Raw genomic sequence first — 23,054 nt, forward strand, 5'->3', positions numbered from 1 at the left:
GGGGTATTGGCAGCAAGTTTTCCATGGGGTGTGATGGGGCATTGATTTCACATGCATGACAGTTCCTCCACTTCTGCTCCACCTCAGCATCTATACTGGGCTAGTACATGCATTGCCTGGCACGCCTGGGGATGGTGTCCCTGCCCTGGTGACCTGCCTGGAGGTTGGGTAGGACCGCACATCAAAGGGCGGTGAGAATTACAAGTCACAGGTGCCCCTCATCGCTGGCATACATGACAGTGTCCCCCTGGCATGACAGGCGCTCCCTCATTCTGTGTTATGGATGGAGTGCTGTCAGTTGCTCGTCCGTCTGATCGGCCCATTCCCAGGTGCTCGTGCTCAAGGGGAAGCCTGTAGACCTCATCCTGGTGTGCTTACTCCTCCCACTGATGGAGGTCCACAATGGTGCCTTTGTCTTCTAGGGTGCAGGCCATCGCTGCCCTGACCATGGCACATGCAGCCTTGTCTTCCACCAGGTCTGTCTCGTCCTGCCCACCCCATAGCAGGGGATATCTTGAGAGTGAGTCTGCTGCTTGGTTCGCCACCCCCTTGAGGTACTTTATGTGAAACGAGTACATCAGTGTCTTCTCTTTGAGGTTGAGTATGCGGGGGTTGCTGATATGTATCAGCTCTTTTTCCTTGAAGATCTTGGTCAGTGCACAATGGTCTGTTGTGAAGGTGAAGTCCAGACATCCCAGCAGGAACAGGTGCACCTTTTTCAGGCACTATTTGATGGCAAGGGCCTCCCCCTCCTACGCTGAGTAGTACTTCTCAGCTGCTGTTAAATGGCAGCTGCTGCACAGGGCCAGTTTTCAGCTGCCCTTGCAGCACAGGGGGGCCTCTTGAGACAAACTGGCAGTACTGCTGGAAGACCTTGAAACCGATGCCAAGCCTGCTGAAGTTGGTCAACACTGCTGTGGGCCGTGTGGCATCGTAATACTGGAGGCCCTCTGCCACAAGCTTGCCTATAGCCTCCTTTGTTGACTCGAAGATGGACTGGAGTCTGCCGTCCCAGTATATTACTTTCTCTTTTTTTTTTTTTTTTTTTTTTACCAGTACATTACTTTCCCTAATTCCCCCCCCCCCATAATTCTCCGAAGGGCTCCATGAGTGATGCAATGGTGAGGAATGGCGCCACTTGGTTCACCAGCCCGAACCACGATCGGATATCTGTGAGGGAGGGGCATGACGGCATATGGAAATTGGTTATACTGCTTAGCAAGTCTTGGCAAGGACTGATAACCTGCGAAGGTCACGCTTCTCCTGCAGAAGCAGAATTTGTCTGGCCGGAGTGTGATCCCATTTTTCGCACACACTCGCAGGAACTGGTATGTGTAGGCTACCAGAAAGCATCAGCAAAGCTGCGGTCATGCAGGAGCATGTTGGCACCTTTCAGGTTCCTGGGGATCTGCTGTTGTGTTGTCGAAGTGCTTGGTAAAGGTGTCCTGCCCTGCACGGTGGCCGGTGGGTGTGCGCTGGTAGCGGAAGGGGCCCCACGGGGTGATGGCGGTGGTTAGCTTATTGCTCTCCTCATCCAGGGGGATCTGGTGGTACCCTGAATAAGTGTCTGCTACTGTTTTGAACGTGTTCTTTGGCACGCTGGTGATTGCATCAAGTGGGGGGTGGGTCTCCTGCTGGCTTGCGTGGTTGAGTTGCTGATAGTCCACTGTTCTGCACAGCCTACCGTCCTTCATCGGGACCACCTCCATACGGGAACACCACTTTGTGGGTTCTCCAGCCGGTACTGGCTCGATGATACCCTTCCTTATGTCCTCTTCCAACTGCTGGCGAACTTCATCGTAGAGTGGTGGGGGACGGACGCTGGCATGTGGACCACGTAGGGGTTTGAACAGGGGTGCAGGTGGATGTGATGGGCTGGCCCTTTCATCTCCAGCAGAGGGTCGCAGTTCACTGCTAATGTCATGTGCCCGAAGTGCTCCAGGAACCACTTTTCCAGCAGGTTTACATTTTCTTCCATCTGGGCATATGGGGGAGTATTGGTTTGGGCGGGGATTGGGAGCTCTTCTACCTTTGCAATGGCCCCTATAATCACGGGCACATTGAGGAAGTCGTGTGGCACCACGCCCAACGCTTTGCACAGCTGCAGCAACAGATACAGCTGCTCCACCCCATCAATGAAGTACAGGTTCGTCATAGACCGTCTGTCCACATTGAAACAGTATTCCTTGCATCCCACGATGTGTCTGCTCCCGCCTGCGAGGTGATTAATACAGTAGGTCTCTGTAAATTTTGCTGAGTCAGCTTCATCACAAGCTTTTTCGATAGCATGAAATCATCAAGATTTATGGAACACTAGGGGCAGTTAAAATCACACTTTACCGCCTTGGCTGTACATTTTACCACATATGAACACACATCATCATTGGGCTCTGTGTATGTGAAGAAGCTTAACCATGCTCCCAGAGGTGCACCTGGGCCCCACCACCACGCTCCTCACCACGTGGATGGCCTCCTCCGTGCACGTGGCCTTGAATCTGTGCTTGGCCACCCATGCATCCATGCATTGCTGCACTTCAGGATCACACAGCAATCTCGTGTAACCCACGGCTAAGGGTGGGACCCACTTGCAACCACTGCTACAGCACTCGACGCTGCGGGCCCATGCCTTGTACTGGGATGGTGACATTCCCATAGTAGCCTTACCAGGAGCCGCAGGTGGTGTCGGCACTTGCCACTGGGCCTGTGTCTCTGGGTGCAGGGTTGGGTACACTGGCCGGTAGGCTGTCCCCGTTCCTGGAGGTTGAAGCTGGGGTGGTGGCACATTGTACGTGTTGCTGCTTACTTGGTCTCCTGGTGCTATGCGGCAGAACCAGTCTTTTGACTCTGGGTTTGCCTTCTTGAACACTGGCTGCGCCGCCCCTGGGTCATCTGTAGAACTCTACTGCACCATGTTGGGGTGAGAACCAGGAGAGATAGAAACTGAGGCTAGCTTGAGATTTATTCCAATAGTGTAATGGGGTCTGTAAAAGCCCGCGTTCATTAGAGGCAAAGTGGGGATCCTGTCTTTGGCTTAGTAGTAACGGGCACACCTATGAACCGCGAGAGCCCGAGATCAAATCTCGGCCAGGATGGTGTGTGGTGAGTTTTACGCCAGATATCCCTTTTTTGGATAAGGGCTAAGGCGTTGCCCCTGGGTAGAGGACTTTGGTTTGGAGCATGTAGCATTTTATGACCGGATGCCCTTCCTGATGTCTACCAATGACCCTTGGGTGGATTCGATCCTCCGACCCTTCGGTCAGAGTGGAGCGCTCTAACCCACTGAGCCACGGCTGTGTATCATTGCAGCTTCTCCATCCATCCATTATGTTAAGGATCATACCTTACCCTAGCCATGTGGGAAAAAAGGTCAGTCATCATCATCATCCGGACCTCCTTTCCCACCCTAGGGCAGAGTGCACAGTAACGACGTCCAGACAGGCCAAATTTGCCCGATCCAATGGGCCACGCTTCGATTCGCTCACCATTCAAGCCCCCGATATCCTGGCTCGATCTGATATGTCAAAAACATTATGTAAATGAACTACGTCATATGTGCTTAAGTTGCAAAAATATCAGTGCATTTTTTTTTAAGCAATCCTTTGGTGAACATAAAAAGTTGATAAATACCAACTTCCATGAATAACATCCAAAGAAACACTGGAGAATGAGGAAGCAAAACTCAGAGCCCCTAAACACACACATTCTCTCTCTCTCTCTCTCTCTCTCTCTCTCTCTCTTTATGTCCCCATTGTCTTGACACTGTGACCCTCTTTTACTTATGCTCATTCCTTCCTGTTAATCATAAGTCCACTTCATTGTCTTCCACCCCAAGCCTCATTTATACGTAACCTTTCCATATGGCTTCGTCCTTTTATAGTTTGTTCTTGTTACCTTCAGATGGTTTTATTCAACATGGTAAACATATCTCTACCAACCCCCATCCTAAATCTTGCCGTAGCTGAATGTAAATGTCTTTAGGCAGAAGAAATACTGTAATACAAAAAATATGTAATCGTAGAGACTTGGTGACTAATTTTTACACACCTTCATTGTCTTTGTAACATTTTCTGGGTAGTGGATAAAGGTTGTTAGCTAAAGATAGGCAGTAGATTAGTCTTATACCTACCTTATTCAGTAGCATTGTAATTGTGGCAGTATCACCATCATTTTAGAGCAGTTTTTTTGCATTCACATAGGGTGGGAAAATGTTTAAGAAGGCTGTTGCATCTGTTTTGTGCCAAGGAAAAAGAAATCTTGAGGTAGAATTATAGGCATAAATATTGATACATTTCAATACTATAAATCAGTAGGATAAATAATGAGGTTAGTGAACAGTGAGTTTTAAAACCCAGTGGTAATGTTTTTTTACAAAGCTGGACATGCAGGATACACATTGTGTACCGTATATTTATGTTCCCTGCCACAGAGAGGTTAGGGCAAGGATGACCAGACTCGTTTACTCTTAAATGGCACTGGAATAAGTAAACCTCAACTGTCTCTCAGATATAAGCTCTCACTGGCCTCATCCTACTGCAGTGCCGTAACCCATTAGACATCAGCTATGCTCAGTTTATTTTATCTAGGCGTAAACTTGCCATCTCTCACATCTTGAATGTTGAGCATCATGATCAGTAAAATGTGGTGCTAATAATGAAGGCCTATGGAAAGGATGTTGAACCCTGGTACTGTTGACATCGAAAGGTTAGGTTACGTTTAGGTACTTGCCAATGTTACGTAGAAGTTCGGGGAGATTTAGAGGCTTGGTGATATATTTAAGACATCCTAAAGTGTACAGTAGAAATAGGGGTGAATTTTTAATGTTTCCCTAAGTTTTGTAGTAAAAATGCACCGTCACTTAGTCAATTTTGCGGGGGGAAATTCACTCCAGCGTACTTTCTGGAGTCCTTATTAGCACCAGGGCCCAAAGGTCTCTTTACCAGGAACTGCACCTGAAGACTGGGTGAGAAAGGATCCACTGAAGTAGGAGGGTTTTATCACTGGCAAAATTGCTTAATGAGTGGATTAGAGTTGGAAGGTTATTTTAATATGATAATGTATGACGGTCAGGGCACAAGAGCAGCGTATCAGGCCATAAAGAAGTTAACTGGGACTGAAAAGAGAAGGAAGGAAATACCTGTACGAGATAGAAATGGTAATTTGATGACTAAAGATTTGGATATAAAAGGAAGATGGAAAGAGCACTTTGAATCTGTTCTAAATACTGTAGACCAATCCCAACTGAAGAGGACATTTTGCCAGCCGAGAGAGATTTGCAGATAGAAACGGGATATAACACTGGAAGAGGTAGCAAAATCTATAAAGGAGTTAAAGAATTTTAAGGCTTCAGGTGAGGATGGAATATTCCCTGAAATGCTTAAGGTGGAAAATGACGAGTTGATGAATGCACTTTTGAAACTTTTTAATGTGGCTTGGGATAATGGTGGAATTCCAGAAGAGTGGAAAAATGGAGTGATTATAAAAATACCAAGAAAGAGAGATTTAAGTGTGTGTGGCAATTGGAGGGGGATAACTTTGACACCTGTAGTTGCTAAAGTCTTTTCCAAAATCTTGTTGAACAGAATAGAGCCAGTAATTGATAAAATTTTAAGAGAAGAACAAGCGGGATTTAGAAAGGGTCGAGGTTGTAATGATCAGATTTTTATTGTAAGGCATCTAATGCAGCAAGCTAATGAGATGAAAATGCCACTTAACATGTGTTTTGTGGATTTTGAAAAGGCGTTTGATAGTGTTTCACGTGGAGCTATGGTATACCAGAAAAGTTTGTAAATATTATTAGAAACCTGCATGAAGGTACTTTTTGTAAGGTAATGGTGGGTGGTTCTTTGAGTGATCCATTTCAAGTTAGGTCAGGAGTGATTCAAGGAGGAGTTCTTTCGCCATTGTTGTTTGTTTTGGTTATGGATTATGTTATGAAAAAGGTTGTAAGGAGAACAGGTGCAGGAATTAACTGGAAAGAAAATAAGAAGCTGATGGATTTGGACTATGCTGATGATATTGTACTGATTTGCGGAAGTATTTACGAGATGCAGAGGGTGCTAGATTGTCTGGTGGAGGAAGGAGAAAAAGTGGGATTGGTAATAAATTGTGGAAAGACTGAAATTATTAATATGAATGTGGAGAACCAAATCGATTGTGTAATTGGGAATAATGTGGTGAAGAATGTGTGTCCCAGTTAACTTCTTGATGTAGTGATATCTGGGAACGATTGTATCATCTAATGGATCATTAAACAGTGAAATTGAGGAGAGGATTAGACAGGCTTGGCGAGCTGTTGGAATGTTGAAATCTGTTTGGAATAATAATATGCTTTCGGTACATACTAAAGTGAAAATTTACAAGTCCATGGTTAGACCCATTTTAATTTACGGGCATGAGTCATGGTACAGTACAATTGCAACAGATCAGAAAGTATTAGGATTTGAGAATAAAATACTGAGAAGGATTCTTGGGGTAAAGTGGCAAGACAGAGTTACAAATGAAAGAGTAAGGGATATTACGAGAGTGGAACCAGTTAATGAATATGTGAGACTGTCTCGCTGGAAGTGGCTGGGGCACATATACAGAAAAGAAGGTTGTTTAATACAGGATGTGCCAGAGTGGATTGCTAGAGGAAGAAGAGGTAGAGGTAGGCCGAGGGAAACCTGGTTGAGGACAATGAAAAAAGAAGCAGGAGAGGAGTGTTGGTGGGACCTGAAGGAGATGGCAAGAGACAAATATTGGTGGAGAGAGTTCATTGAGACCCTATGCATCCCGTGGGGTGCCACAGGAAATGATTGATTGATTGATTGAATGTATACAGCACAGACTTTATTTTCAGTTGTTGGTCCTGCCTTTGGAGAAGATGATTTTGACACCCAGAATCGTCTGCTTCCTGCTTTGCCTCCTACTCTGCTGGCTGCTCTGCTCTATCCTGAAGCCAGGCACCTGATGACAAAATCAGTTACGGTAAGTCTTCTTAATGTTTTGTTACATGTAGCCAGCAGACCATATTACAGTAATACCTCAATATATAATACCCCTAGATGTGACACCCCCCGGCTTAACCATTGGGGTAGAAATACCACCATACCCCACCTAACGATGGCCAAACACCGGTTTAACAATGGCTTTTATATATATATATATATATATATATATATATATATATATATATACAGTAATCACTCCAATATCCGACATAATAGAGCCATTGGTAGGTCCGGTTATTGGTTTTGTCCGGATATTGGGCCCCAGCTTATGGACTTGTACTTATGGACCCTAACTCTGAGAAACACCTATACAACTCCCTGTGGACATGCATAGCACCTTTTTAACACCCAAATCACACCAATAAGGCACATAAATGACTGAAATAAATGGAAAAGAAACATAAAATGAGGGTTTAGAAGTATGTTCATACATTAATAAACATTCTGGTACTTATGGACCCTAACCTAGCCTAACTCAGAAAAACACATTCCTGCTGCACATGCATGAGGTAAGTATAGGATGGAAAAAAGTACAGTATGAAACATTCTGGTAAATATAGTATGGAAAAAAGTACAGTATGAAACATTCTGGCTACTTACAGCAAGTCCCTGGCCACCTCGATGAATAACCGCCTCCTCTCGGACTCTGACAGTAAGAACGATTTCCTGAAGCACTTGCAGTACACTCTTCCTGAAGTCTTGCACTGAACTTAATCAATAACACACAGAAGTCCGTTCTCTTCACAGTGTTCACTTTAGTCCAAATAATGCTCCATTTTAATTTTGTGTTGCACATTAACTTTTCCCATTCTTTTCAAAATTTCCAAAGCCAAAACCAAGAAGTCTATTTACGTTAAATTTAGTTTCCACTGAGTCTTTTCTCTCAACTCGAAAACCTTAACACAACACACCGTTTTTTTTCACTGCACAACACTCAAAATTCCCGTGTGGTCTAGTGGAGAAGTTCTTGCTGTTTATTCACTGTCAGAGTATATATATATATAATTTTTTTTTTTTATGATTGTCTAAAATTGTGTAGTGGTAGGTGGTGGTGACCATCATCCACTCACTTGATGTAGTGCTGCCTACTTCTTCCTTAGCCTTTATCATTCTTTTTCTGTGCCTGCCCTCCTCACTTCCTACTTCTCCCATCTTTCCCTACACTTCTTATTGCTTTTCTTTCCTTTACAAGTGGCTTTACATCTAGTGACAAGCCAAATGGTTTCCTGTAAGCCAAGAAACCATTTACAACACTGGGTGGTAACCATATAACCAATTCATATGTGCTCCCTACGTGTCAGCAAGTGGGTTGGCGGAGGGAAAGTGCCCCTCCCCGTAAAACAAATAACTCAGAGTCAAATGGCCACCCCTTACGGGATTATGGCGTCTGGCAATAGATAGATAGATAGATAGCAATCTGTGGTGCCCAGCAAAGTTTCAGAATGTTATGGTGGGGTCACCTAACCGTTTGACAAAAGAGTGAAGTGGTAATTTCATCTGCAGTTGTACATTCTCCCCTTACATGGTATAGGAGGAATGAGGTTGTTCAAAACACAGGTGTTGGGTGGTGAGCATGTCATATCTCTACACCGGGACAAAGGGGGAGGGGGCACAGTACTTCCAAACTCCTACTCTCACCTCTTTTGGTAGCTTCTTGTGAAACATGTGGAATTCATTGGTGGCATTTAGTCTCCTTTATCCCTAGGTTAAAAAAAAAAGTTTCAGTAATTACAGACTTGAAAACTCAGCTTCTCCCCACCAAGGCTGTAAGCCATAAGACAAAAGTTGAATCCTCTGTGTTGTTGTTGTTGTTGTGAACTTGTGACCCCAGGTTTATCTGAATGTGATCTGGGTGGACTGTAGATTGAAACTGGATTTCTCTTACAGTTCACCATCCTCTTTTAGGGGGATTGGGATGGAGTTGAGAATGTTTGAATAACCAGGCAGTTTTTGCTATGTCAGTTCCACCATGTGAAGGTATCCAGCTGCAGGATCAAGCCTCCCTGTTTAACTGAAATATAGTTTAAGAAATATCTGTATGCCTTTCCACAAGTAACTCTATAGCCCAATAGAGAAAAATATAAATCATTATAAAAGCTTGTATCTTTCACAGAGCCTGGCCCACAAAGCACATAAAACGGTGGACATTACTGAAGTCGGTGCACATCCACAAGAAACACCGAGTGCAGTATGAAGCCAGAACCCATTTCCTCACTTTATCACTCCCGCGCCTCACACAGTCTACTGCTGACACCTACCTTGAGTATATCCAGCGTAATCTTCCAGAGGGTGTCGCTATGAAAGTTACCAGGGTGAGAACCATTTAAGCGTATTGTTGAAATTTGAATGTTTGATGAATGAAAGCCAGGGTGGTTGTGAACATTGTGCATCTGAGCTGAAGGTCAGGAATCATTATGCAATAATGAAATTACATCGGGTGGTGCAATTAGTAGAGTGCCCTGGTCAGAGCATATTGTGGCATATGCTGTGGTTGAAGTCCAGGAGATGGCCAGGGGTTTTTCTGTCATGTTGAGGCACCAGGGGCTCTGGTCTGAATTAATGGTAGCCTAATCTCAGGTCCCTACACTTGGATGAAGGCAAAATGGGATTTGTCATTTTCTTCTAGTTGTGGGGGGATTATGATTGAAGAGTTGAGAGGAAGGATGGGACTGGAGTGCATTGGTGTTGTGATGAGGAGGGATGGATTGAGATGGTTTGGGCATGGGGAGTGGATGGAGAATGACAGTTGGGTGGGGAAGGTGAGAAGAGTGAACATCTGATGTAGGGTTGTAAGAGGCAGACCGAAAAAGACCGGGGATGAGGTAATTGAGTGTGACCCCAGGGATAAGGGACTGCATAGCGAGGCACTACCCAACCCAACATTGTAAATGGTTTCTTGGTTCACAAGAAACCATTTGGCCTGTCACGTAGTGTAGAGAGACCCGAAGGCAGTACTTCACTGAGTGAGTGGATGATGGGTGCTCCCATCTGTCGCGTAAGAAAATATTATTTGGTAATGAAATTGCTGGGCATTGGAGTGCATAGCTATGGAGCGTCAGGTGCCATGTCATGAACTTTAGAGTTATGAAGTGAAGCCAGTAAACAATACATACCAGAGTGCACTAAATTAGCAGAATCATTTCTAATGCATGAGTGAAGTGCATACTCTAACTTGTGCATACAGCCATACTTTGTATGGTTTGTTACTAACATCAGTGTATTGGATTGCAGTCAAGTAATTTATTTTTAATGCTGACATTGCCTAATATTGAATAGTTTTTGCTTTGCTAATGAGTGTATCATCCACAGCATGAACTCCAGAAGCTTCCCCAACATGTCAAACCATCATCAGAAGTGTCGGTTTGATCATCAGACGCCTGCATCATCACTGCTTCGTCAGTAGGTTACTAATGTATATATAGTTGTTGTTGTTTTAGTCCTTCATCCTGTCATGTTTTCAACTTTGGCCATTGCCCTTTTGCCTAACTGGTAACCACTATGTTCAGACAGTTTTGTGGATTTAGTAGATTGTATTGTACAAGATTACATAATGTAATTTGTGCTGAAGTACAGGTACTCAGCAAAAGCAGTAAAGGCTTTTGAGCATTTATGAGCAGAGGTGTGTGTAGGTGGTTGTGAGATTTACTGGGCCCCATTCGACTTGGCTTACATCAGGCAGCATGAAAGTCAATGAAGGACACTACAGATTTGTTTCCCACTAGTCAAAACAAATTCCACATAGCCCAACCTGAGAACTGGTGGGAGAATTGGCATGTAATGAATACTGTAGACTTGTTTTCCGTAAGCCAGACCTAATTCAGTGCAGTCCAGCCTCGCAGTGGATGTGGGGCTTTGCATGTAAAGGAAAGACTGGATATGGTACCTTTTATTTGTCACTGAAAAAGAGAATCACAAAAGTTGAACACACATAAAGTACTCTATGCCAGTATAAAAACGTGCATCATATGAACTAAGCAAATGACGTGAAAAATAATGCTGTTTTAAACAGTGATGTTTTTCATCTTTGCCATTTCCATCATGACTTCTTGATAAGTACAAATTTTCAGATTACCAGAACTTTTCTGCCTAGCCCCGGGCTCCTGCGCTCCTCATGGAGCAATGTAGGATTGGATGATGGATGGATGGATTCTGTGTTTGCATACCTCTCTGTGGCAAACATTATTTTAATATCCAGTAGGCTTCTGCAAATAACAGCTTCAACAGTAATTTTTCTGCGGATGTCAGCAACTTAAAATCTCTTCCCATTTTCTCAGATAGTATTAGGTATCACTTGAATAATGGAGATTTCATGGGAAGTGCCAGTGCATCATTGGAATTGAAGGATACATAATGCAGAACAGAGCTAAAACTTGACACTTTGAAGCGCCAAACTTGCTCTTACAGCATAATGGGGTTAGATCTGTTAGATACCAGGTATAATTACAAACCCATATTGAGGTGAGTTGAACTTACTAAAATACTGGTCTGAATTCAATGAGTCAGACTTACTAAGGGTGAAATTCACCATCAGCTGATTGGTGTAAGAAGTGTCGTATTATTCAAAGCCCTTATTTAGGTGATTTGCTAGCAAATCTCCGTTTCATCCAGAAAAATAAAAGCATTGGAAGTTAAAAGAGAAAAATATATAAGGTCAAAATCAGGAGTGGCAGAACCAGTTAATGTTTTTTACATGTATTTCAGCATCATGTCATTAACATTTATGCCAATAACATGAGTTTTCTGGAACCTCGTTTCGTTTCGTTTCGTTTTTAAAGGCTCCAACATGCTTGCATGTGTCGGCCTTGGTCACCTAATGGCGGCTCTCCACGCTGCACGATCCATTGCAGCCTCCCTGTTCAGTCCCTTAACCCTAAGGTCACACCTGTTGTATGTTATTTTCAAGCACTTACAGTATATAGTGCATAACACTGAAAAATATGAAAATTCAGACACACAATATATATACTGTGTGGAGATGGAAGAATTTGAAGAGTGAGATATTATAAGAAAGGGCATGACTGAATGTATAGCCATTATTTTATGCTGATCTATTGAACAGTATTCCAGATGCGTGATGAATGACACCAGTAGAAGTTTTGTAGGATGGATGAATGAAAAACCAAGTAGATGTTGACACCCAGGTAGAGGACAGGTATTTGTGTGAGCCATGCTGGAGGTTGTATGGCTGCTGTATTTTGGAGTTAGTACATAAAATATCATGATGAATATTGATATTAATGGTGTACAGTAATGTATGTATGTATGAAATATAAACCAGTGTTATGCTGTAAAATAGTGCTCTCATTACCTGTAAAAAAATAGGATAAGAAAGAGTCATGTAGTCACAGTGACCTTTATTATGCATTTTGTCTTTGGCACACACAGACTTACAGTCAGGAAAAAACATGTGGAAGCAGAAATAAGTACAATATAAGTTATAAAAATTTGACCTAGTTGAGTAGAAACTAAGTATGTTGTGTTTGGTTTTATACTCAGTTATTTCTAAGTGCTTCACCAGTATTTTTTTTATATTACAGGAGTATCATTAATACTATATCAGGGTATTCCAAGTACGCTCCTTCCATACACTACCGTACACACACCAGCACAGTTGCTCACCATACATTACAGGTATTGACAGTATCAGCACCAACACTACGCCTCTCAGGAGTAACGTATGAGCAAGGTGTACACTGAGTTACAAATGGCTTGGGGTATATTCATTAATTTTCTGTTGCTTAAGTAGTGTGTGAGATTGTTTACATATCCAGGAGCTGCCAAACACTTCACAGTTGGACTCGGTTAAATAATTCATCCTCATCATCATCATAACCTCTTTTCCAGCCCTAGGATGTGGTGAGGTAGGGCGGAACAATGTACGTTTTATTATTGTGGCTGCTGAACAGTTTCATTTAGCTTAAGTACCTTAGTCGTATAGGGTTATTGTAGGCTATATCTGTGTCCCCAGGTTGAAACATCATTCCTGAGCTAAATAAAATCACTTGGAGATAGTAAGAGTAAAATAACAGCCATCTGCATTGGTGGTGTTAACTTTTGATAAGTATGCATTAGGTATAGGGTCTTGTCCTTTATTACCCTCCAGCTAAAGTGTGTGTAGAGGGTGTGCAGAAAGAATGGCTCTTGGGTCTGCATACTTTTGCCAGTCAGTAAAGTGGGTTCTCATCAGTTAACCCCTTCAACATGATAGCATTTTGTATTCTAAGCACACGACCACCAGATAATTTTATTCAGTATAGGGCGGATCTTTAGCTGAGAAGAAGGTAATTTGTCTGATATTGAACCCCCCCAAGTTTTAAAAATATCTTCTGTATTAAATATAATGGTCTGGAGGTTAGTAAAAGTAAAATATCAGAGCAGTTGTTAGGCTGAAGGGATTAGTCACGGTGCAGTACTGGTAACTCTTTTGAATTTCTTTACAGTAATGATGTAGTCACTCATGTACAACCTGCAGCATGTCCTGTTATTCATTTTGTTTGACCTAAAATTAATATGGTTGAGTACAGTTAACTCACAGTATGCTCTAAATCTTATAAACACTGTCATGCCATTCTTTAAATTCCACAAGCCTTATTTTTAGCAAGTAGATGGGAAGCTGTTGAATACTGTGAAGAGTATGTACGATGGTACGAAGGCTGCAGTGCGTGTGGATGGTGAACTAAGTGAATTTTTCTCTTTGAAAGTTGGGTTGAAACAGGGATGTGTCATGTCTCCATGGTTGTTCAATCTGTATATGGATGGGGTAATGGGGTAATAAAAGATGTACAAGGTACGGTTAGTGGATGTTGGAGTGGCCCTGGTGAGAGAGGTTAGTGTTTGGAAACTCCCTGTACTGTTGTTTGCAGATGATACCGTGTTGTTGAGTGAAGACGAAGGGGAGCTGCAAGGCTTGGTGGATGCGTTTGGGAGAGTGTGTAAGAAATAGAATCTAAAGGTGAATGTAGGGAAGAGTAAAGTGATGGTCTTTGAGAGAGGTGAAGTCAGTGAATGTACAGCGAGGTTGGATGGTGAGGAATTGGAAAATGAGAGTACGTTTAAGTACTTGGGTAGTGTGATGACTAAGGATGGAGGTTTGGAGGGTGAAGTGCTTGAAAGGGTACAGCAGGGAAGAAAGGTTGCTGGTTCTTTGAAAGCAGTGATAAGAAACAGGGAAGTGAGCATGGAAGTGAAAAAGTTACTACATGACAGTACAGTATTGTGATACCAACTCTAACGTATGGAAGTGAAGCTTGGACGTTGTTGGAAGGACACAAGTCAAGAGTGAGAGCAGTGGAAATGAGTTATTTAAGAGGAGCCTGTGGAGTCACATGGAGAGACAGGCTGACGAATGAGGATATAAAGGAGCGTTGTGGTGTGGATGTGGATGTGATAGGAAGCATTATGAGGAACACACTGAGGTGGTTTGGCCATGTGGAGAGGATGGAGGGTGAAAGACTGACGAAGAGAGTGTATGTGAGTGAGGTGGAGGCCGAAGATGAGATGGAGGGATGGGGTGGAGAGGTATATGAGAGAGGGGGGTGTGAGTTGGAAGCAGGGCAGTGAAATGGCGGGGGACAGGGCAACTTGGAGGCGATTTGTTTGCGGCCACCCCAAACTTGATTGAGGTGTCTGGCAATAGATAGATAGATAGATAGATGTTAGGAGTGTAATGCTGTATGGTAGTGAGACCTGGGCAGTGACGGAGGAGGATATTCGCCAGCTCAGACGTACAGAAATGACAATGATTAGGTTGATGTGTAGTGCGTCCCTGCGTCCAAGGTCTGGGGGGGCTGGGTTCACGATGGAAGAGTTCAGAGGTAGGATGGGACTGGAGTGTATTGGTGTTGTGATGAGGAGAGGTAGATTGAGGTGGTTTGGACATGTGGAGAGGATGGGGGATGATAATTGGGTGAGGAAGGTGAGAAGTGTTAATATTGGGGGTGGGGTTACGAGGGGTAGACTGAGAAAGACGTGGGACGAGGTCATTAAATGACCTCAGGGTTAAGGGACTGAACAGGGAGGCTGCAATGGATCGTGCAGCATGGAGAGCCGCCATTAGGTGACCAAGACTGACGCATGCAAGCATGTTGGAGCCTTTAAAAATGAAACTAAACTATATATATATATACTGTACTATATATATATATATATATATATATATATATATATATATATTATATATACAGTATATATATACTGTATATGTACTAAAGAGAGATAGAGAGAGAGAGAGAGAGAGAAATATCAACTCACAACTTCCTGATGCCAGAACTCTTGTTTCTTCCAGGGAGCGTCATCAGGCTCGAAGGGCATTGGTCCCTGCACTGGGGGGTCATCCTCTTCATCGTTAACTCCCGCACCTGTGTCCCTGTGCCACAGACAAAAACAGAAACAGTAAGTCTCCTTTAATTTCATCAGAGTTTGTCTTCATTATTGTTGCCTTCTTTGTTTTTAATTTGTTATTACAGGGTTTAGTAGCTGCCATTTCTGCAAGTGTAGTTTGCTTTGTATGTAGAGTGGTGTAACTGTTCTTTTAAAGGTATAAACATGTTTTGAGTGCTAGTGAATTGCTTAGGATGAATTGTTACTTTTGAGAATCAAAAGATCAGCCGGGTACTGTGCGCCCTTGATAAATTCAAGGAAGAATTCAAGGACATCGAACACTCTCAGTTGCGAGTGGAGGAGGTGATGTCTTCACTGGACAAAACCTTCCACTACTACACCGACAAATACAACCAGGAAGTAAACCGACGGAAGCAAACACTCATGGCCCGTTACCTTTGGCTTGAACAAAGTGAGGAATCGCTCCCTTCAACGTCAGAAGAGCCATATCCTGAGGAGGATCAAGAGGCTGATTCAATGTCTGAGGTGTCAGAAATAGACTTTGAAGGGTTTATGAACGAAGTTAGTGCATCGAATAGTGAAAATGCAGAAAGTGTTGAGGAAGGTGGTGTGTCAGGTGGTGTGGTGGATGATGCAGGAGATGCACGCTAGGTGCCGCATCCTGCCTCGGATCCTCTTCCTACCTCCATCAGGCCTGTTGTCCTCTTGGGTAAAAGTGAGCAGCCATATTCTTGTTGGTTTAGTTAAGCCATATGCTTGTTGATTTACCTAGTAAAGCCATAATCTTGTTGGTTTACTTTATCTTAGGTAATATGTCTTAAATAGTTTCCCTGTATAGTACAATACTAAGGTCTGAAAGGGGTTTCAAGGGTTGCCCATGAAGGGGGTGCCTCCCATGTGTAATTTTTCCTAGAAGTTTATGTATTCACAGTATGTGAATTCCTAGTACGCGACGTCCTCTGCAGCCCATATACTTGCGTACTGTGGGGATGTATTGTATATATATACAGTATATATATATATATATATATATATATATATATATATATATATATATACATACAGTATATATACTGTATTTATATATATATATATATATATATATATACACACACACATACAGTATATATACTGTATATATATATATATATATATATATATATAGTGAGATAGGTAGGTAGGTAGATTGATAGATAGATATAGAGTACACAGTACTGTTTATATGTACTGTATGACCCCCAATGTGTACTTATTCACGAAATCGTCCATTTTCATATGTGTTTATGAAATCTGACTTAAAACTGATGCTGTTCTCACGATTTATCTATGTTTCCATTAATTCTAACATATCATTCTAACTCACTAAACAATAATATTTTGGAACTGTCTGATTCTGTCACACCTCCACTAGAAGATGAGTTTTCTTCTGATGTTATTCATCATAATCTCCCATGTCTTGATCACTTTGGGAACCTCCCTTATGGTGGAAGGCTGTAGGAGAAATGCCTTGAGGTTCACTGGTGATTTGTTTTAATTTGTCCTTTTATTATTTTATTTTTTATTTATTTATTTATTTATATTTCTTTGCATGAGGATTGATGTAGCAGTTGATCAGTCACAAACCCTACCACACCTTAGCTAAAGCTAAGAAAAATGAATATAATTCTGCTGCCAGTGTACAACCTAGTTCTTTCACATCTGTTTTCCTGTGTCTTTTATTTTATGTACAGGCACAACTTTGCACATCTGTGAGGATTGTGGCATTCACAACTTTACTTATTTAGCTCATTTGTGAGGATTGTAGCATATCCTGCAGTACATTATGCACTAAACAGGCATTTCCTTAATGACTTCTGTGTTTCAGCACTTGACAACTTTTATATTTAACAAAAACACAGCCTTTGTCTCCTCTCCCAGTCTAACTTCATACAGTTTTTTTTTTTTTTTAATGTATCTGTCTCTGGACATGGCTGTTATTCACATTTCCAAGGCCTAGAAGTCCACCTACCATGCACCAGATAGGGGTCATCAAATGATCATTCTATCCACCACCTCTGGGGCATTACATTCAGCACTGGTATGATAGTGAACATATATTTACGATGTCGGGGGTCTCGTGGGAGAGCAGTGAAAAGTATTATGGAAGCCAAGATCCTCAAACCATTCTCAGCAACAGGTGGAATAAAAAACCACAACCACATACAGTAGTTCCTAGCCCACTGCTTTATCTATTCAGCCACCATCACCACCTACTATCAGTCCCTGACCTGGTTTACCCTGTGAACTTTTCACCTTTGGCCTGCTGGGACCCCTTGGGTCCTGCCTGATACTAATGGAAACAGAGGGGCATGCAGGAGGCAGGGCAGAGGGCAGGCAGGGTGGTGAAGGCAGGACTAGGAAACTGGTGAAGGGATAGGAAGGGTGTTTGTGTGTCTCAGCCATTCCTCTGCCCGTCTTAATCACCATCATTATCTTAACGATCCATTTACTCTGTGGCCAGATCCATTTCTAACAAATACTATATCCAGCTCTTCCATTTCAAAAAGTCATCCTTAGTTGAATGTAGTTTTATAGAGGCAACAAGAATAGAAATTATGAAATATCCCTTGGCTGACTTGTGTAACATGCCATTTGTGGAAATTGACTGGTAAGGAAGAGGTGTAAGTTAGCCTTCTACACTGATGAGAATGTAGCTTTTATTTATTTTTAAGGGGAAGGAGGGAGGGGAAGGGAGGATGGTGAGGAGATAAACAAACTACATTTGGTGATATTCATGCTTTGTATTGCTCTCACTCACCAGGTACAGCCACAACAACAATGACAAACAACCTTCGGATGGTTAAAAAAAAACACTATATGTATTTCATGTGAAGTATAAAACACTAGTTGTATTGCACATGAGGTAATTCTCACATGAATCACATTCATTGTTATCCTATGTGGGGATTACTTAACACTTGAATATACTGCATCTATATACTTGTATATATAAAAATGTAAGAAAAATATCTGTTAGAAAAAATAATTGTGCAAGATCTTGTTAGGCAATGGCAGGTAGGTTGCTCAGTTCAGGTAGGAGTGATAAAGTTTAAAATTGTTCTAAAAACAGTGATAAGAAATGGGGAAGTGAGCATGGAAGTGAAAAAGTTACTACATGACAGTATTGTGATACTAACTCTAACGTATGGAAGTGAAGCTTGGACATTGTTGGAAGGACACAAGTCAAGAGTGAGAGCAGTGGAATTTAGTTTTTTAAGAGGAGCCTGTGGAGTCACATGGAGAGACAGGCTGACAAATGAGGATATAAAGGAGCGTTGTGGTGTGGTTGTGGAGTAGGAACACACTGAGGTGGTTTGGCCATGTGGAGAGGATGGAGGGTGAGAGACTGACGAGGAGTGTGTATGTGAGTGAGGTGGAGGGAGGGAGAGGGAGGCCAAGGATGATATATAGGGATGGAGTGAAGAGGTACTGTATATGAGACAGGGGGGTGTGAGTTGGGAGCAGGGCAGTGAAATGGTGAGGGACAGGGCGACATGGAGGCGATTTGTTTGTGGCCACCTGTACGGGATTGAGGCATCTGTCAATAGATAGATAGAATAAAATAAAGGAACTCAGTATTGCCTTAAAGCTAGTTTTGCAGTTTCACAATCTTTTTTCATTAGTCTTAGATACAGAAGGTCCTTGTTACATGTCATGGGTATGTTTCATAATACCACAATTTTTTTTTAAATTTAACTATTAATGTAAACTGGGTGAAATTGGCAAGTCAGCTTTAATAGTGGCCATGGAACTTTTAACAGTCAGTACTTTTTCTCTTGTGCTGGGAAAAAACAAAAAAAAGTGGGAGGGCATAAAAAAAGAGGCAACATATATCAAGGACTTACTGCATTTATGGTTTTTCTTCTTTCTTCCTTAAAGCCTATATTTGAGCACTGGTTTTTGTGTGTTTCTTGAGACACAACTTTAGCACTCCTCTCAAAAGCTGACGCATTACTGACGTATCACAAAGTTAGTGTAACTAAGGAATTAAAATTGAGACACTTTTTTTTTTTTTTTTTTTTTTAATGCGAGGAAGAAGGAACCAAAGGCTATGAGCCCGCAATATCAGTTCCCTCCAAGAGAAAAACAAAATATAAGAGCGAGCCAAATTCAAGATCCGATCATTTCGAGATGCCTGGACACACTGCGCTTGAAAGACTGGAGATCATAGGCAGCAGGAAATACAGACAGAGGGAGACAGTTCCAGAGTTGACCTGTTGCATAAATGAAGGACTGGGAGTAATGGTTAACACTTGCATTAGAGAGTTGGACAGAAAAGGGATGAGAGTTTGCTGCTAGACGAGTGCTACGCGCCCGTCGTAGAGGTGGAGGGATGCATGCAGACAGTTCAGAGGAGCAGTGACCATTAAAGTAGCGATAGAAAAGAGATAAAGATGCAACAGTGTGGCGAAGAAACAGAGGTTGAAGGGAGTCAGTGAGAGGAGGAGAGTTAATGAGACGAAAAGCCTTTGACTCCACCCTATTGAGAAGAACTGTATGTGGGGAGCCTTCCCACACATGAGAGTTGTACTCCACACAGGGGCGGATAAAACCCCTGTATAGAGTCAACAATCGTGCAGGGGTAAAGAAAGAATAGAGTCGGCTTAGCACACCTAATCTCTTGGAAGCTGATTTTACCAGAGATGTAGTATGATCTTTCCAAGTTAAATCCCGAGTGAATGAAACCCCAAGCATGTTCAAGGATGATGCTGGATATTATTAAATTTTAGTGGGTACTCTTATGGAAGATTCTGTCAGGTTGATAGGTGTACAAACTGAGTCTTAGATGCATTAAAAACAAGATTATTTTTACCCCAGTCAGAGATACAAGCCAGGTCAGACATTAGGAGTGCCATAGCCTCATCCCTTGTTTGTTGAAGTAACTGCTGGGATGGACGTTGCAGGAACTGAATGGAAAGGTGAAGGGTGGAATCATCAGCATACGAGTGAATAGGGTTAGATGTACAGCTTAGAAGATCATTGATGAATAAAAGGAAGAAAGTTGGTGAGAGGACAGAGCTCTGAGGAAGACCACTGTTAATGTAGGAGAAGAACGATGGCTGTCTACAACAGCAGCTATAGAACGACCAGAAAGGAGGCTGTAGATGAAGGCACAGATGGAAGGATAGAAACTGTAAGAGGACAGTTTGGAAATTAAGGATTAGTGCCAGACTCGATCGAAAGCCTTTGAGATGTCAAGTGCAATGTTAAAGCTTTCGCCAGTGTCCCGAAAGGAGGATGACCAAGAGCCTGAAAGGTAGGTGAGAAGATCGCCAGTGGAGCGTTCCTGACGGAACCCATACTGACGATCAGAAAGAAGGTTGTGATAGGAAAGATGCCTTAAAATTTTTCTGTTAAGAATAGACTCAAAAACTTTTGAGATACACGATGTTATAGTAATTGGATGATAGTTTGAGGGTTGGGAATGGTCATCCTTCTTTGGGACAGGCTGAATGAGAGCAAACTTCCAGCAAGAAGGAAAGGTACAAGTTGAAAGACAATGGTGAAAGAGTTTACCTAGGCAGGGTGTAAGCACAGAAGCACAGTTCTTGAGGACAACAGGAGGGACTCCATCAGGCCCATATGCCTTGTTAGTACTGAGGCCAGTGATGGTAGAAAATACATCAGCTGAAGAAATTTTAATGTCAGCCATGAGGAGGTCAGAGGGTAGAAGTGATGGAGGAACAGCCATCAGAGTAGAAAAGAGGAGGGAAGGATGATGAGGTAAAGTTGTTAGAAAGGTTTTTGGCAAGGTGCCAGAAGGAGCGGGAAGAATTCGAGTTGGAAAGTTGAGAGCATTTAGTGCGGATGAAATTATTTTTAGCAGAGCGAAGAACAGACTTAGTACGATTCCGGGCAGAAACATAAAAAAGATGTGATTCAGGGGTGGGTTGGCGCTGGTACCTTTTATAGGTCCGCTCCTTGTTGCGGACAGCATTAGAACAAGCGTGATTAAACCAAGGCTTTGTTGCATTAGTCAGAGGGTATGAGAAAGGAATGTATGCTTCCATGCCTGAGAGAATAACCTCTGTAATGCGCAAGGCACCCTCAGATGGCTCATGGCCATGGAAGCAATAATCATTCTAAGGAAACTCAAAGAAGTACTGCCTGAGGGCCTCCTAATCTGCAGCTCCAAAGTGCCACAGTTGCTGTTTCTTTGGAGGGACCACAGGCTGTACCGGAGTGATAGGACAGGTTAAGGTAATAAGGTTGTGATTGGAGGAGCCCAATGGAGAGAAAAGATTAACAGTGTTAGCAGAAGGATTAGTTGTAAGGAAGAGGTCACGTATGTTGGAGCGCTCTCCAAGGCAGTCAGGGATAAGGATAGGGTGCGGTACAAGCTGCTATAGGTCATTAAGGATAGAAAAGATGTAGGCTTGTTCACCTGGTGGCTCAGTGAAAGGAGAGGAGAGCCAGAGGTGGTGGTGAACATTGAAATCTCGTTGAATGGAGATTTCAGAGAAAGGAGAAATGGATAGAATGTGTTCCATCGTAAAAGTAAGATAGTCGAAGAATTTTTGATAGTAGAATTAGGGGATAAGTAAACCACGGATATATTTAGTCAGAGAATGACAGGATAGCCGAAGCCAGAGAGTAGAGAATTCAGAAGAATCAAGTTCAGGAACACGAGAGCAAGATAAGTCTTTGCGTACATGTCAAAGGGCCTCCCATTCCCTTCAGTGTATCAAGGTCTTTGTTTCTCCAATGATCTACTGCAACATTAGCAATCTCCATGTCTTGCAGGTCCTGCTACTTCAGTTCCTCTTGCAGCATGATTTCTGGTGTCCTTCCTCCTTTCCTGATGATGCTGTCATAGTTCCTGAAAGACCCTGGTTGTCTTGGGTCAGTGAGGTCTGAGGACGTGGCTGTCACCTGTGCTGCAGATGCACTCCCAAGCTGTTTTGCACTTCATGATAGCTCATAGTTAACAAAGCCCACACTGCACTCTTCATTCAGGTTGTGGACTGGTGCCTTCTCCAGCTTCTTTGGATCCATCTGAGTGACACAACTTTCTGCAGACTTCTCAGTCCTCAAAGCTGAAGATATTGCTCTTCTGCCTCTGAAAGCCAGTAGGCAACTTGAGAATGATCATCTTCAGGAGCTTGATTACCTCAGGTTGGAATGAGGTTGCAACTTCGAGTATGGCACTGCAGATGTCCTCATCATACATGTATGCTGGAACCTTTCCTCAGAAACAAACTTGAATGCTGGTTCCTCTGCCTGCAACAAAGTGACTGGCAGTACATCCCTTGGTTCTGGCACAGCTGTTGATATGCTGGCATGATCTTGCTGTGTGTTGTTTTTCAGCAGACGTGGTCAGAGACAGGTGTGGTTCAACCAGATGAAGTCCAAGGAGACCACCTGCACAGTACATCACCTTCAGGAAATCTAAGTCCAGAAAACACCTCACAATGCAGGCCAGCTGATTGGTAACATGCTCATACTACTGCAGATAGGATGCCACAGTGGCCAGATGGTACAGACTGATAGTGCCGGTCAGTGTCAAGTGATTGCATGCTCATCCTTGAGGGTGACAGACTTGTTTGATGGTGGGGCTGTGTGGAGGTCAGATTCATGCCACTTGTTCCATGATTTGTGATCAAAGTCATGATAAGTCTTGTCATGCAGTCCAGGGCTTGTTCAGTGACACTCATTGCTGCAGTTGTTGCATTGACAAGGAAGTTG

At 42.8% G+C, this 23,054-nt stretch overlaps 1 protein-coding gene across 1 annotated transcript; it reads left to right on the forward strand.

Moving 5' to 3' along the window:
* The first annotated feature begins 3,352 nt into the window (after positions 1–3,352).
* LOC145392360 (small ribosomal subunit protein uS10m-like) lies at positions 3,353–10,428 on the forward strand. The gene is made up of 3 exons (XM_080266762.1): positions 3,353–3,366; positions 9,103–9,301; positions 10,299–10,428. The coding sequence occupies exons 1-3, from the start codon at positions 3,353–3,355 to the stop codon at positions 10,353–10,355; spliced, it is 270 nt and encodes an 89-aa protein (XP_080122888.1). The 3' UTR covers positions 10,356–10,428.
* Positions 10,429–23,054: the final 12,626 nt, after the last annotated feature.

This window comes from Coenobita brevimanus, chromosome 22 (assembly GCF_032717465.1).
Source record: "Coenobita brevimanus isolate Jiangsu-jjx chromosome 22, ASM3271746v2, whole genome shotgun sequence".
NCBI classification, from domain to species: Eukaryota; Metazoa; Arthropoda; class Malacostraca; order Decapoda; family Coenobitidae; genus Coenobita; species Coenobita brevimanus.